This window comes from Bombus flavifrons, chromosome 14 (genome assembly GCF_040668555.2).
Source record: "Bombus flavifrons isolate JBK064 chromosome 14, iyBomFlav1_principal, whole genome shotgun sequence".
NCBI classification, from domain to species: domain Eukaryota; kingdom Metazoa; phylum Arthropoda; class Insecta; order Hymenoptera; family Apidae; genus Bombus; species Bombus flavifrons.
The window spans coordinates 3,401,084-3,418,466 of NC_138455.1; the positions used below are offsets into that span (position 1 = coordinate 3,401,084).

Sequence of the window (17,383 nt, forward strand, 5' to 3'; positions counted from 1 at the left end):
AAACTTATGTCATTTGTAAAATTATAAGGTACTTGAAAGAAAAATGTCCCGTTAAGACAATAAAATGCAATGATATAATCAGTAAATCATAAATCTTACTGAAGAATTTATTTCTACAATCTGTTAGTAATTCTATTTAACATAGAGTAACATCGCTATAAGCATTGATTATCTTGAAGAAAGCATAATTAATCGTATATATAATAATATCTTAAAAATATATAAGATCTTCTAAAACTCTAATGCGATCTTCCACTAACTTTATCTATAATCGCTTGAGTTAAAACTCTCCCAGCAAGATCTTTAGCTATATTAGTTAACTGGTCTCCAAAGTTAGGCTTTTTACTGGCAGGAGGAGGAGGAGGCTGATATCCTTGCGGATATCCTTGTGGATAACCTTGCTGATATCCTTGTGGGTACCCTTGAGGATAGTTTCCTTGGGGTGAATATGCCTGTGGGTAACCTTGATTATATCCAGGATAGTAGTTACCATATGGGTTAGACTGGCTAGGATATCCAGACTGTGATGGGTATCCAGATTGTGAAGGATATCCTGACTGTGAAGGATATCCAGAATTGCTTCGACTAGCCTGACTAGGATATCCAGGATACGCGGCATTCACCGAATTGGCATTTACCCTTTTAACACTTTCTTCGTTCGTCCTGGAGCTACTAGGGTAACCGGAGCTCGCTGGATATCCTCCGGAACTGGAAGGATAACCGCTCGATCCTGATGGATAGGCCGAACTACGCGATGGGTAACCAGATCCTGATGGGTATCCCGAAGAACTTCTCGAAGGGTAACCAGACTCCGAAGGGTAACCGGAAGAACTTCTCGAAGGATATCCGGATCCTGATGGATAACCAGACGAGCTTCTTGAAGGATATCCAGATTCAGAGGGATAACCAGAACTGCTTCTCGATGGATAACCAGATGAGCTTCCTGATTCAGATGGGTATCCCGAACTTCTTGAAGGATAACCTTCAGAGCTATAAGGATAACCTGACGAACCACTGGATGGATAATTGGAGTTCGAAGGATAACCAGAGTTACTTGGATAACCGGATGATCTGGTTGGGCTTTCGGATTTTGGTTGACTTGCAGAGAATGAATCGGAATTTTTGGAAGAATCAGAGCTAGGATATCCGCTTCCAGATGGATATCCCGATTGCGATCCCTTTGTCGTCTGAACGTCAGACGCAGAAGAGTCCACGTCGCTGGCGCTTTCTCGTCTTCTGACTATCTTGTTGTCACTATCGAACTCTGCGAACAATTCGTTATCTATCTCCTAATTTTTTAGAAATATTCTCTTCCGGTTTGTGCCCCATGCCATGCCGAGTCCAACTTAAATGTTATCACACTTCTGTGTTGCACAAGCAGCCTTGCCGACACAGTCAATATCGCTGCCAATGCCCGAGCAACTGTACTATTTGAATTAGTATGTTATTGAGCTAACTATAATGTAAATGTATTTTAATATCGTATGTGTGATTGAATTATTTTTGTATCTTGATTATTCGTTTTTTGTTACTGTTTGAAAGCTAGGCTATGCAACGAGTAATTCAGTCATGCAATTACATGTGCTTGTACTTCTGTTTGTCAAAAGTGTTGAAGGCTGTAAGTGTGCTACTGCAATAAACGATTCACATAGATGTGTCTCGACTTTCTAAATGCGTGGAGTATTTTAAACAATTACATAATCTTATTTATAATTCATTTTATTGGCATCTAATTGTTGTATTGTTTTATAAAGAATTACATTTCTGGAATTACTCAAATTAAGACCATCCATAGTATGCTGAAGAATTACATATATTTATTACATTTGTTCGTTACATGGGAAAATGTTTCAAATGCTTGTTAAGTACTATACATTTAATAGACCTATATGTCATAACAACGTAATAAAAATGTATCGCACAACCGTAACATGGCACTATAATGAAAGAAACCACAGTCATTCATAAGATAATATGACACCTACAAAACTGGAGATAATATAAAATTAAATTAGTTCATCGTCATAATTTAGGTTACTGAATAAAAGATTAAATATTAGAGAGTTTAGAGTAAATATTTTAAAGATAAGTACTTCTTTATCGACAAGATATCTCGTATATCGACACTAGATACAAAAAATGGCACAATTTGGACATTTTTTTTATATAATTTTTTCTTTATATAGATATGGTATGTCTTGCGATATAACTGCAGCCTCTAGTGTAGAAAGTAAGATGCGATGCTAAAGCGAAAGCTAAACATAAGGTAAGTAAGTTATAAATTGACAATGAACTCCATTTAACCAAAAAATCTCCAAATTCGGTTTCCCTGATCATCCACAGAGGTATGGGTATCGTAATAGCCGTTACCACTTTGCTGAGTACGGCTCCTAGGAGTAGTTACACCATAACGATCATTCCCGAACAAACGATTAAAAATAGAACCACTTCCAATAGTGTTTCTGGATCCCGAGTTACCGCTGACTCTTCCACCGTATCCACTGGGAGAAGATCTCGGTGGTGGAGTAGGTGGAGTTGGTCTTATCTTTCCTGGTCTTGGTGTTGGATACACTGTCACATTGAAGAGTGGTAGTCAAAAGCTATATCGTACTTAAAAGTCAACTAAATTCGACGCACACAATATATAAGCCGTTAGTTAATGTTAGAAATAACGATTATTGCGTACCAGTGTTATGATGAAGTTATCTCTCCTTAAACATGCATTCTAATAATTGTTAATTCGTTTACACTTTGTACTTCCACTCTTCAATTTTGGGCATCAATTTATTTTTGACAAGTAAAAATATCAATTGCCTGAGTTAATTCTTAAGCCTTTAATGGATATTAATAAACCTGTAGCTATAATTAGATGAAATAAAAATAAGTAAATGTTTTAGATAATGTATGTATAATAAAATAAAAGTAAATTAAATCGAAGTAAAAATTAGAACAGAAGTAGATATCTTAAAAGTAGATATCTGGAAATCGTAGTTCCTTTTGAACAAAAGGGCAATATAAAAACATCGCAAAAAAAAATGCTGAAAGAAACGCTGATAAAAGTAAAATGACTATCCGCCAGCTAAGAACTGTGACCTACAAAGTACTTCTACGTCGCACGCTGAAGTAGATAAGAGGTGTCAGGGTTCGACACGATAACGAGATCAGTCGGTGTTTGCTACGTCTTCGAGAAATTAATCCTAAAGCCTGTTCCCAGGCGACTGCAGCTTAATGAGAGCAGATGACAGGTAGTTGTAGTAAATCTATGAATTTGATAGAAATCGTATTATTTTTATTCCGATTCAACGAGTTCGCACAATAGCCACTGGTTTCATATATTCATCAATATAGAAATAATTGTATACGTATTATAAATATACATCAATGCAGATATATCGATTTTATTAATGCTAAGAGAAATTATTTTTCGGACGGCAAAAATATCTGGCTCGCAACGAAAACGTATCATCTCAGTACCTAATTATGTGCATTGTGTAAAAAAGGGAAGATAAAACATTCACGTGAAGATAGTTTGTTCGTTTAAAGAGAAGTGAATAATTTTGTTCGTCGATCATACTCAGAATATCAGGTACCAAATTAATCGACTCATTGCAATCAGCGTGCTTGAGGAATTGGTCAACTTACGTACTTGATGACATATTTCTTGTTTTTAATCTATCGCTGGAAACATACATTTTGACAAGTTGCAAAATCATTGTGTACATCAAAAGAAAAAAATAGGTCATCAAATTCTGAGGTAGAACACGAATAAAAAGAGTGCATCAAATGGAAGAACTTTCACCTCAAACAGCGTGACTTTAATCAGTCAAATGCATTTTCAGCACCCAACATGTTTGAAAATCTTATTCTCTATGGAAAATGTAATTATACTTTCTGCGTCTCCATTAATCATATATGCATTACAAAAAGAGCGATCACTGGCTGAAAGACACGTTGGAAGGCACGTAATGCATTATAGTAAAATATCAAAGGGTAACTACAATTTTAAGAATGAATCTTTTATAAAGATAGGAAAACGTTGAGCAAAAAAGAAAAATGATAGAGAGATAATATCTTAAACAATAATTCCTTAAAGCATCTTGTAATTTCGTAAAGCATTTTGTAATTTTTGTATATTTTTCTCTTTCTCAAATATTATTCTAAAAGAAACAACAGAAAGTAATGAAATAACATAACGTTACTACAACCTGTTATTGAATCTTCTAAAGATATTAATTTACAATAATGTATTTTTAAATTATGGAAATGTAAAAAATAAATTAGTAGCAAAAAAGAGACAGATAAAGAGAGAGAGAGAGAGAGAGAGAGAGAGAGAGAGGAAGAATATACATTGAATTCACTAACTTCAACACAAAAATATCCAGAAATTATACACGGTACACGCTAAAAAAATTTCTCTAAATCTACTGGACGAAAGTAGTGAAGGTACTTATAATCTCTTTCCATAATTACGTGTACATATTATAAATATATACAATTCCACTAAGATTTCTCTATAATTATATATATATAATTCAATGTTGATCAGACAAACAAAAGTTTGCCACCCAAGATTCGTCTATTATTCAACCATATCGAATAAAGCATTAACAGACACTTAGAACCCAATGCGCATGTAATCATGATAATCTATTCACCAATACCATGATAAGACTTGCTGAATAGATAATCATTAAGGACGGAGACTGCATGATGGCGTTATTTCTTCGATAACCAGAATGCACATTATTGTGGTACATACGATTCTGATTAGGATAATTCGCACTGGGATAATTCACATTAGGATAATTCGCATAAGGATAATTCTGGTACCCGGGATATTGTTGAGGATATCCTGGCGGCGCTGGATAAGCAGGTTGTCCTGGATAAGTAGGATAATTGGATTGACCAGGTTGTCTAGCGGGATAGGTTTGTCCAGGCACTGGCATTCTGTTGTGCGTTGGATACGGCGGATATCCTAAATCTTGTTGCCGATTTCCTTGGTTCGATGAGGGATAAGGCGGATATCCGCTGTTAGAACCGCTGTTAGAAGCGCTGTTACTGGGATATGCTGGATAACCCAAATTGCTGCCAGAATTCACTTGATGGTATCCTCCTGCTGGATCAGCAGGAGCCGGGGGTGCATTAGCATTCGCGTATGGGTTCGAATTGCTAGCGCTGTTGCTGGTCTTATCGTGATTCTCGTCGTTGTTGGTTCGCTGTCCGTTTACGTAAGAAACGCCCGCTGAATCGTATCCTGAAAAGATCGTCCTCTTCTACGTCGTATTTTATCTCTAGGGTATTCCTCATTTATAATCAAGGAATTTTAAAAATCAATAGGAACATCAAACAGAAAGAAACGAATATTGTCAAAATATGATAGGAGCTTCATACTAAAAACGGGAGACACCTTGGTTACGACTACGTGAACGCATTCCGACTAAAAACGTTTCGCTAAAAAATTGGAGATTTTTAGAGTGACTCGCTTTAACGGAGTTAGTCGAACGAAGGTGCTATGCGAGAATTCTGAAAATTGTGCTGCGTTATTTTCATCCCCTGTTACGTATGCAAAGATAATTGGAAAGCGTTAGAAGTGAACGTTGAAAAGATCCATGCTACATGCTGAAGCAGTCCTGCGTTGAAACTATCGTAGAGAAAGTTGAAAATATATCGTAATTCATAATATTCGTTTGTACAAATAATTAACTTCATTATTAGATAGTGAAAATTGAATATGATTATACAATGAATAGTTTCAGACGTCATTTTATTTTTGTGTAACGAAGAAATTTTAACGCAACTGCATAAACCACGCGTTCGAAATCAATTTCGCTAGCAACTAGAATAATATACTTTTTCTTTCCTTCTTCGACAGGATGTTAAAAGTTTATACGTTCGAGAGCAATTTCTTCAAAATCCTATAACGCTACGTGAGTATATGCGCATCTATACGTTTGCGTGTAGGAAGAGACGATAATGGAAAGGTCGTGTTCGAAAAAGTTAAGAAGAGTAAAAAATTTGCCATACAGGTTCTTGGGATTCGCTACGTTACGTTACATCCCGCTCTACACTTACCAATATGTCGAAAAATTATGGAAATTCTATGTTTTTAAATGCCATTTTATTTTGAGAACTTTAATTCTACTTCATAAGAAATGGATTTTACCGAACTGTTGCACTTACATTTAAGATATTTCATATCTTAAACTATAATATGCAATAAAAAATCTTCTTACAAAGGTGTATTGTTAGAAGGATAAATACTGTGAAAAGTCAGCTAGACTCGTAAGATAAAATAAATTTTAATAACGAAGATTCGTATGGAACATTACGTATGATATTTAAGGCCAAGAACACCGGAAGTTTTAATGAATCCAACACGCGTGACTGTAATTTGCATTCGAAACGATTCACGGTCTTATACGTTAATAAAGAACGATGTAAATCAGGTTTAGTTTTGCTTCAAAATTAGTTTCAAAATCTAGTTTCAAAATTTTAAAGCTGAGATATTTAAAGCCATCAAATGGATAAAACTCGATGGAATATTCCAACCAATTAAAAAGTTATAAATTTCAACAAAGAAATAATTCCATTCATTTTATAAAAATATGCATATATGAAAAATAGGGAAAAAAGCCTGGTATAAAGCTTTGTTTTTACCGCAATGGAGAGAGGATTACAACAGCTTAAAGTTCCATTAGCAAATATAGAATGAAATTATTCCATAACTCTTATATAATATCGTATTACAAGTAAAAGCGTTCTTTAATTAATATATCTTAATGAACTATAAATTAATAAATCGCATATAATAACACATGATTAATTGCATATATTTGATAATTTCAACAAAGTTCATAAAGTTTTAGATAAAATGTAATATTGGCAATCCATTTAAATCAAATGCAACAATTTTTGCCAATATTGTATTCGTCTCTCATCTGCGTAATTCAATTTCATACATTTTGCTCATTGTACCTCTGACATGCACTTAAGTTTTCATGCTAATCAACAAGCGTGTACGCATAATCAATCACAGTAGTAACGAATAAAAGATGAAATAATTTAAACACTCACCAACTGCCGTTGATTTTTTCACGCACGTCGGTGCATCATTTTCGGTTTTGCAGTATTCATTTTCCCCACATATAGTGCTTGCACAACTAGCACCTACAAATAAGAGAGATTACATATTTATTTTGAATCCCTCGCATTTTCAGTTCACGATCAGTCGCGTTGATAATATGGATGATATTTAAACGATAATAGGAAACAGCGACCAAAATGATAAATATAGTTCTCCTTAAAAAAAAAGCAAACAACGAGATCGATAACGATGCATTTAGGTTCATCGGATATATGTTTCGAATATGATAGTACTGAAGTTAGAAATGGCTAACTGTATAATAATTATGAAGTCTGATAAACGCGATTAACCGGTGTAATTTATTTTGAATTCATTAAAATATTCAAGTACTATTTATTAGTATTATCGATCATAAAGCGAACAATTTCGTATGCGATTGGTCAGTAACTTACATACAATAGATTAAAATTTAATGAGCTTGTAATTGATTGAAGAGTAATGGAGCTATCGATAATTTATGCACCGAAAGGGGTTGAAACGTTCGCGTTACACACATTCTAATTCAAAACACAACAGACTATATTTGATTAGTAACATATTCCAAACACGCTTCTATGCATGAATCATTATTATATCCTAAATTCTCTACACTTTAATTTCCATTGATACGACGACAAGTATTCATTACTGTGTATTCGCGTAATATATAATTCGAAATAATTGTGCAGTATTCGTTACACGACTTCGTTAATTGATAGGAATATCGATACGTTAATATCTTCATTTCGAAAATGCTGTATCACTACAGGATATATCATTCGCGAATCAAAAATTGCATTAAAATGAATTTCGTTCGATAAGAAACGTAATCGAATTAAAATCATTGATTATCATTTATGCAAAGTTAACGAGAACCGCCGTCATCAACCGCGATTCAATCGTGCAGAATTTTATTCCTCTTCCCATTTTCCGTGTCCCGTCTATTCCTCATCGAGATGAGACAGGAAAACTATATTTATGGATAGGTCAACAACATTCTTACCGCCTGGATGAGCTTTTGCACAAGTCGGATAACGACCGCAGTTATCTCGTTGGTAAATTGAACAAGGATCCTCGGCCATCACGCAGACCTCATCCCTCCTGCAACCGATGTCCTTGCATGTCCTTCCATACTCTGCAAACCAGAGAGTAACCCCTCCGTGAGTTTTCGTTTAGTGGCGAAAGTTCCAGTAATATACCATGATCTCGCAATTGGATATGGTTCGTTAAAAGTTCACTCGAAGAAAGGGACGTGTTATAAATGGAATTTATACCGGAGACTCTAATACTCCTGATCAAATGGCTTGTACGGAAGCTTTAATTTCGGGTCGCGCGAAAAGTGCACGTAAACGATGCGTACTTCGCCGAGAAGTACCACCGTTATATATTCACAGGATTGTGGGTTTATACTGTAGCACAAGAAAATATACTTCTGGAACTTTTTGATGCCATCAGCGTTCCTGAAATATACACGATAGGTCTACGAAGTTTCAGAACTGATTTTATTTTTAAGTACTATTTAAACCATCTAGGGACTTTAGCAAACTAATTAGCAACACGTCTGAATATGATGTATGCGATGTTTTATCTATGTAATCAGTAGAGTATAAACATTTATGGAAATTTATATTTTCGAGGACACACCTGACACTGAAGAAATGAAACTTAAATGTTCGAAGTGATGTATATTTATGTAACCATAAAATATTTACTATAGACAGACCATCTGATAGAGGCTGGTCGCAAAGCACAGTCCTTCAGATTGTTTTATATCGATATATCACTAATGACATTAATGTAGTTGCCAGTAATTATTTGTTGCATAGATAGCTGTTAAAACTTGTTTTAAGGACATACATGCCTAGTTGCCCGGCCATGTAACGTGGAACTATTAAACAGAGTAAGTATATTTACATTTAAGTGACTTTAACTCAATATCTCACATCCTATGCAGAGTTCCACTAAAACTTCAAATAGAAACTGAGCAACTGAGTAACTGAAGCCGCTGCTTAGTGAATAAAGTATAACTTGATAAATAACTAAATATCTATAGTCGGTCAATTCTGTCATTTCTTTATATCAGCGTCCTTGGCCACAATTAATAATTGTGTGATTACGTATTCAAAGTACATGGTCTTGGTATTGTATTACTTTTTATATTTAGCCTCAACTGTTAAGTTTTGCTGGTTGACAATTAAGTCTTGACTTAAGCCTTGACTGTTGACAATTGCTGAATTGCAAATGAGCGATTAGGTTCTAAAAATTTATATTAAATGTTTTCAAATAACGAATAATAATAACGAAGCAATATAAGACGACATTATTCCAGACTGTAACTGTAATAAACAAATCGAAATGTAAATTAAGTAGAAATTTTGGAATTCTTTTCTCGCAACTTGAATCAATATTCACAAGAGCATAAGTGTCTTTGCCAATTTCATTTGACGCGGTGAAAAAGCTCGTACATCCGCATTTAGTAAATACTAGAGGAAACGTTTCTTGCAGTGAAAATACAACTTCCAGCGCACATTTACCTGACGTTATCCAACCAAGCCTTGCATCGGTGTAACGCTGCTAATCGTAATTCTATTCAAGCACCACAGCGTCATCCCCATATAACCCCATCGATTCTCAATTATCCAGCAGCAAGGGAAGGAGAAAGAGGATAGAAAGGGAGAGAGAGAGAGAGAGAGAGAGAGAAAGAGAGAAGCAGCTGCCGAGTTAACGCCCAGCTTGGTGTTATCCACCTCTGCCTACGTGTTGGGAAGATACGAAGAAATGGAATAAAAGGATGGGCAGCTAGAAAGAGAATATTAAAACTAGGCTAATGATCCTCTCTCTAATTGTCCTTAAACGTTTGTCATATTCAAGAATAAAAGGGAGAACGAAAGAATCGTAGAAACAATAGAGGTATTATATATATAGGCTGCAAAATAATTCTCAAGCAATGCATGATATTATGTGATAAGACCGACAACTGTAATTGTAAGGAATCAATCGAAATACGTTAATACAGGCGGCAAAATGATTCTCGAAGTGATACACGGTGTTATGTGATAACCGTGGAAATAACAATAATTATGAAAAATAAATTGAGACGGAGCGAACAGCGTTTCAATTCATCTTCCGTGAAAATGAAATGTACATATGCGGTTATAACAGTCACATTTTGCGTAAATATCAATTCAACGGTAGCAATTAAGGTCCGGTAATTAATTATATCAATTTGGTCAAGAGCATTGGGGCTCTGATCAAATAATGACATATTGGTGATAACGGGTACTCCTTATTTAATGTATGTATTACGTTTAACGAAATAAACGTAGAAATAGAAATGTATATGAATAAGATTACCTTTTTTATAATTGCATTGCAATAAATATATTAGGAATATATTTCAGAATATATTTTGAATAGCGAATCAATATTAAAAAAAAGGTTTTAGTCTCGGTATTTTTCTAGCCATTTAAGAGAACTCCATTTTCAACATCTCATTTAACTCGCAAAAAAGCTTCACAGGAAAATTAAGAGAGAAGTTCTGGAACAATTTAAAAATTACTCCAACCAGTTATAATAGTTATAACATCCCTTTTAACAGAAATGGTAATTTTTAACTTTAAAACAAATAGTTTATTCACTTTGGAAACTTGCTATTGGATAGTTAATGAATCAGAAATATACCTATTAATCTTCTAACTATTCTATACATATTCTATACATATGTATTATTTAAGCCATTTGATTGAGTAGTAAGATTGTCAATTCAACGGAAACAATTAATGAGATATCTTTGTTTCTGAAACGAATTCGGATATATCTAGGAAAATTGTTTATTGGCATGACTTTTCTCGAGACGCTTGTAATAAGCTTCTAAATAAGCTTGATTACGTAAAGCTTCTAACAGGAAATTATTCTTATGTGATAAACAGGAATTGTGAAATATATTTCCAAGCCAACGTTAAAGTGTTATATTCTTGGAAAATCCAATACAGGGTCCTATATAATCCAATATAATTCCAATAACAAAACAAAAATTTGCTCGTATAAGTATTTTCAAAGATCGACCATTAATAAGAATATAAACATGGACGACTAGAAATAAATAGTTGAGTTTAGGATTCGAATATACATGTCATTAAATCTCTTGGTTCCTGCTACGGTTTCTTCTTCCTTATTTAATAAGATTACGAAGCGGAAAAGGACAAAGACGACGATTACGACGAAGGTCGATGTAATTACATTGGTCGAGTTAGAGATTAAAAACGATCATTTGTTTCCATTAAGCCCACTTAATCCCGATCAAACGAAACGATTGGCCATTGGCAATTGAATTGCAACACCATGATTTAAGCTGGCTCGTAATACCACAATTACAACAAATTAGCAATTTAAACAAGTACTGTAGAAATATACATATTTAAATTTTAATCGATATTTTATTAATACGATATATTTTATATATTATTTTATTCATTACAGAAATTTATATATATCTGAATTAAGAAAAAGTTTTTTAAAATGGTCTACTTAAATTTATTAAATTTTTACTTACTAGTGTATGAGGCTGCATCGGGAACCGAAGTAATAAGTAAGAGTGTCCCCAGAAGGATACCCAGTATAGAACTGGACAACATTTTCTGTAATTAAAAAAATGTTTTTCTTTCAACCTAATTTTATACGTAGATTTAATTATTCTTTGGTCGTTTTAAATTATATTACTTTAAGTACTATAATAATAAAATTATTTGATAAAGGGTTGATTAAAAATTAATACGTAATAATGCTATGTGTAATATTGTGTAATATTTTATGGAGTCTTTACACTATATATCGCCTAGGGATAGATAAACGTCACGCAACGTACAACGTATTTCCATGTCATCAGACGTACATTCAAGACAAGTACATACTTACAAAATATCGAATATTTAATACTGACTTAATAAAGAAATGTAATTAGAGAAATTCACATAACATTTATTCCAAATAAACTGCAATCATAATATAAATATCTCGTGGAATTTTGCAGAATTATAATAATATAACTATTCTCTCTATTCTTTTTATTAATTAAAAAACAATAAAAAAAAGTTTATAAAACCAGAAGACGTGTCCAACATTAAAATTAATAATGGACGCCAAAAGTATTTTATCAATGATTCTATTCTATTAATTCTAGTAATAGAAGATGTTTTGGATTTCTATTAAGGTTATATTAAACAAATATTAAATAAAGAATGTTCACCAAGTGGTAAACATATCAAAGCTGAGAATCAATGTTTAATGTTAATTTTAGATCACAAAAGTGAATAATGAAAACAAAAGAATAACTAGATTTACAATTTCAGCGGTAATTACAGGCAACATATAACCTAACTCAAGCAGGTGTTCTATTCCTCACCTGACCTTATCTCACTAGTCTCACTTTTTAACCTCACTCGTCATATCTATCCTTGTACTCCTTAGTATAGGAATACCTAACCTCAAACGCATCAAATGTACTAAACGTACAAATGAAACACGTACTTCTCGAGTATGCACAACAATTGAATTAAATTGCCAACAATTTAGATCTTAACACTAGAAAACACATTGTTAACATTGAATTTGCAATCTTTTAATCCATTGACCTTGCCAAGCTATGGAGAAACCGTAAATTGCGTCGTTCGTTTCTACGTGGCACATCGTTCTACTCAGTTACTTACATCACATAATTAACGCGAAAATTCTTAAAAAGACACAAAGCAATAATGTTATATGAGGAAATGACGCAAACTTACCACAAAATCTCACTCACTATATGCACAAACGTCTACTCCAACGCGTAGTCAGTATAACACTGAACATTCGGTGAAATGCTGTATCGTTACTGACCTGACGTTGGCGTGAGTCGGACAAAGATGGACAACGACGTTACGCGCGAGAGACAAGGAGAGAAAGGAACTCCGAAAAGGAGACTGATATAGCGTCAACGTGACGTAAAAGGAAATAGAATATGTTGAGCGTAAATAATCGCTTTAATGACCACGAGAAAGGTAAAAAAGATACGATCTTCAAAGAGAGAGGCTTCAATTCACTTTCGAAAATAATTTTTAAACATGATGTTGAATGTATAACGAGAATTTCTATAATCATCACGGTACTTTGGAGATATTTATTTAAAATTTCTTAAATTCTGACTACCATTTTTGTCCAGTGGTAAAATGTGAAACGCATGCAAATTCCAGTAACGAGAAATTCCTGAACAATGTTGTTTGAGTTTCAATTTAACAAGCAAATAAGATATTGACAGAAAATTCGAGATAGAGGTTGAATCATGGAACTCGACATTGCAATTCCATGATGTCATTATCCAATTATGATGTTGGAACAGAGTTTTGCTAATCCGAACCACGAACAAAAATATTTTTAATCCATTTCTTCCTCAATTTTTTTTTTTGGACTTTTATATCATTAATTCGATCTTCTGTTTAATAGCTTAATTATTACTTAATTTCTGCTCAATATAATAACGAACTCTGGTTCAATATAAAATCGTTCTACAGTATAGAACGATCTTGTCATGTAATGTATCGCACATTATTGTAGCGTTTATAGAGTCTATAAACTATGCTATACTATGTATAACACGTTCCTATGACAATTTAATGCCTCTTTTTAATGCCGCTTATTCTGCGTATCGCAGCTTATGTTAAAGTTCTTATTGTGTACGCGATATGCGAATGGAATAGAAAAAGATCTTAAAAATTGTCTTATCTCAGTTAGTAGGATCAAAGTCCCATCGTAATATTTGTAATTTATTCTGCCACTAGATATTCGATTCAGCGACTCTATACATTAAATTTCATATGATATCATCTTTTAACTTAATTTACATTAAATTACATACATTAAATTTCATATAATATCATCTTTTAACTTAATTTCTACGATTTTCTGTTTCTATAATAAAAATTCTACTTAAACACATTAAGCTGTAAATAATTTTTATTTGGCATCCCTTTTACGAAATATTCTTATATTCCCTTATTTATTTTTCTTTCAGATGTTAGATGTTAGACGAGAATTCGCGAACATCTCACGCGTTACAACGTGTTTCTCTCAAGGGATAATTTTCGAGCATCTCTGTTATCCTTTATGTTATTTTTTTATACTTTGTATCTTTCGCAAATAAAAGCACATTGAAATTAAAACCGTGATTCCAGATTATCATCCATTATATTGCATGTCTTGCCTAGCTACCGCTCTTAATAATTCGTTGCATACTTTTATTAATATTTCCTTGTATAATTACACCAGTAAAGTTCTTAGCGGATAAAAGGGAAAATTTTGAGTTGGGAAGTGTAGTTAAAAGATTTATTAAGCGAACGATTAGCAACAACTATCAAAGTTACTTATATCAGATGTATATAACTTAACACGTTTGAGTTTTACATTTTACGTGATAACAATATTCCTAAAATTAAATATTAACGCTTCTTGCAATTTCTCTTTTCCAACTATAACTCGCGGGTTGATACCAAAAACTTGAAAAAGTTCACTAATCGATGATATCTTTCGCGTTCGTATTACGTCTCCAGTTTAACGGTAGTCGAAGAAAATATTTTCAGTGCAATTAGATAAATCTTCCATGGTGGATCTTAGGATCGCACAACTTTTCGGCCAACACATCTTGTGAAAGACGATTTACGTCTAGCTTTCATCCCACTGTCCGCTACATCTCCAAACTCGCCTATGCACTATCCGCAGTCACGTTTACTAAGAAATCTCATCAACAAGGAGTTCCGTCAAACCCTCACGTGTCGGAACATTTCATCCTTGCAGAAGACCTTACTGCGTTGTTCCGAGCTTTTCGTGCTCTCAATGGCAGGATGTTCGATCTGGAGACTGCGCAAAGGTGCTCGCTAGTTCGACACTGGGGATGGAGAAACCTTGGATGAGAGGGATCCGGGGAACTTTCGTAGAACCCTTTTCCAGGATGAACACTAAGTGGTGGTGGGTTACTATCACAATCACGCGCACTGAGGTCGCTTCCCTTTCCTTTTCCCATCCACATGTACAATCTCACGCATGCTACTAAAATACATCTTCCCTATCTTTTTTTATTGTTTCCTTTCAGTCCAGTTTACTGCACATGTTCTCCCTTTCTATCCTCCCATCCAATAGATTTCATATCACGAACCTAGCTACATATTATCTTCTGTACTCATCCGCATGACTGCATAAAAACTGTGAGATATTTTCTTTTCACTCGTCGATCCTTTCTAAGAAATTGCAAGTAACATTCAGAATCTCTTTTCCCAACCTTTCTATGCATGCATTCGAACTTCACCTTCTTTCCTACATCTAGTTAAAAACCGCATGAAATTTTTTATTTTCTTTATATTGCATCTTCGGGGTCGTTTTTCTTGCGAATTTATACACGCGCCGGACTACCTTCCGTTTTCCGTATTTCACGTGTTTTACTCTATAACTACTTTCAATCCCCGCGCTAAATTTATTAATCCTTTCCTTGTCATATCTTTTATCAAGAACCTCCACACATATACATCTATATATATAAAGAAACAACCACTGTTAGTTTCTCATTTCTATTACCCAGTATTTTCAAAATTATTCCGTTTCACGTTTTCATTCTACCATTCGTAAGCTTTTAGATATTAACTCGCCAGAACCACACGGTCGAAGGTATCAGTGACAGCCGAAGCAACCCTTATCCTTTGCACTTGTTCCTCGTAGATTTCGGTGCGTTTCTCCCGCGTGTATGCGCGCGCGTCGCACCGCGTTTTCGAGAGGGTGCTGCGCGGTCGACGGGCGTCGTCCGGTAGTCGAACTCGTCGCTTCCTCGAGGTAGGTGCGCTCGTTCCTCGCGTCACAAACCAACGCTCTTTCCTCCGTAATCCTTTAAAATCTCCAGGAGAACCGCCGACCCGAAGAGTGTGGGTAGTACACCCCGTTTTCTTCTCGAACGAGCTTTCAGTGTTGATTCGTGGTGCACGAGTTTCGCGTTAACGATCGAGGAAGCGCGGTACTGCGAGTGTCGCAGCGCTGTGTGGACTCTGCTGCAGTCAGTGATCGTGCAGGCTTCTGAGACCAAAGGGGTAAGAAAAAAGGGATGATCATAGGTGCGCGCGCGAGACAGCATCTTACGGTTCCTCATGAAGAGACTGCTTGCTGGTGAAGGAACTGACAGGACGCTGTACCGATCGGTATACAGACTCATCGAGGAACTTCAGGTATGTTTGAAGAACATCGCATCTAGTAATCGAGAGACAAATCTTTTCAATCAGACGATAGACGTGTTGATCTCTTCCAGCGCCGGTTCCTTTCCTTTTCTTTCCTCAAGTGATTTTTCTGTGTATACTCGGTAAACACGGTTTCTTTGTATACTACTAGATGTAACGAGTGAACGGGTGTTAAAACGACGGTTAGAATTAAATTTACTGCCCCGTGTTAGTATACTTCTTTGGTACTTGTTTCTTTTTATTTTTTTCTTTTCATCATTTATTTTCTTGCAGAGTTTTTAGTTGCCGCAAACCGCTTCACCGAACGCCGACTGAATAAATACGGCTTCCCTTGTAAACGTTCCACGGAAGGTTTAGCGTTGTACGAACGAGTGTTTCAGCGAGTACTTTCGGGCTTCCTTGCTTGATCCCTTTCGCGGAAAACTTTCTTCGAAGTAACTCCTGTTTCATTTCCTTGTTCCATTTTCGATGTATTCAAGAATTGTTATCAATGAAAAGGTTTAAGTAAAGTAAATGATCAGTGGAATTTGCTCTCAGTTTTTTCAATTGGTTTCCTACAATTTCTCGAGAAAACTTCGAGTGCCGTTACCGTTAGGGTGCAGTAAACCAAGCCAATGATATATCGATAATTTTTGCGTGACATGTGATCTCTGTGATATACTGCAAATGAATTTTCGCAGAGATATTCCGATTGGTATTATCGAAATGTTACAGATTTTTAAAACTGGGCAAATTGTTGGAGTTCGGATTTCCTTGTCACTCGCAGGTGGTTTCTTCCTTCGTTCTACGAATTTTGAAGCAGGACGAAAGTTCTTTAGTTCAAAATTCAATACAGGTGGTATTCTTTCTCTTCTGCGCCACAGTTTTAAAATTTGACCTGTTTTTCGGAGCAGAATATCTTTTCAAATAATTATTCATATTATGGAATTTAATAAATAAAATAATGTAATAAAAGTAAATTGAACAAGTAAGTAATCCCATATTGTCGAATGAATTAATCAAAGGCTATTAATAT

At 34.8% G+C, this 17,383-nt stretch overlaps 2 protein-coding genes across 2 annotated transcripts in view; one reads left to right on the forward strand and one right to left on the reverse strand.

The window, feature by feature from the left end:
* Nucleotides 1-65: 65 nt before the first annotated feature.
* Nucleotides 66-13,054, reverse strand: LOC138187107 (uncharacterized). Its single transcript, XM_069127588.1, has 8 exons — nt 12,904-13,054; nt 11,676-11,760; nt 8,127-8,258; nt 7,075-7,167; nt 4,640-5,254; nt 2,305-2,571; nt 1,361-1,422; nt 66-1,289 (listed from the first exon to the last, which is right to left on the reverse strand). The coding sequence occupies exons 2-8, from the start codon at nt 11,755-11,757 to the stop codon at nt 240-242; spliced, it is 2,301 nt and encodes a 766-aa protein (XP_068983689.1). The 5' UTR covers nt 11,758-11,760; nt 12,904-13,054; the 3' UTR covers nt 66-239.
* Nucleotides 13,055-15,969: 2,915 nt separating this feature from the next.
* Nucleotides 15,970-17,383, forward strand: part of Stg-1 (stargazin related protein STG-1) — a 38,797-nt gene continuing 37,383 nt past the window's right edge. Inside the window, exon 1 of the mRNA XM_069126977.1 lies at nt 15,970-16,359. The gene's annotated coding sequence lies outside the window, so the exon portion shown is untranslated. The remainder of the gene's footprint in view (nt 16,360-17,383) is intronic.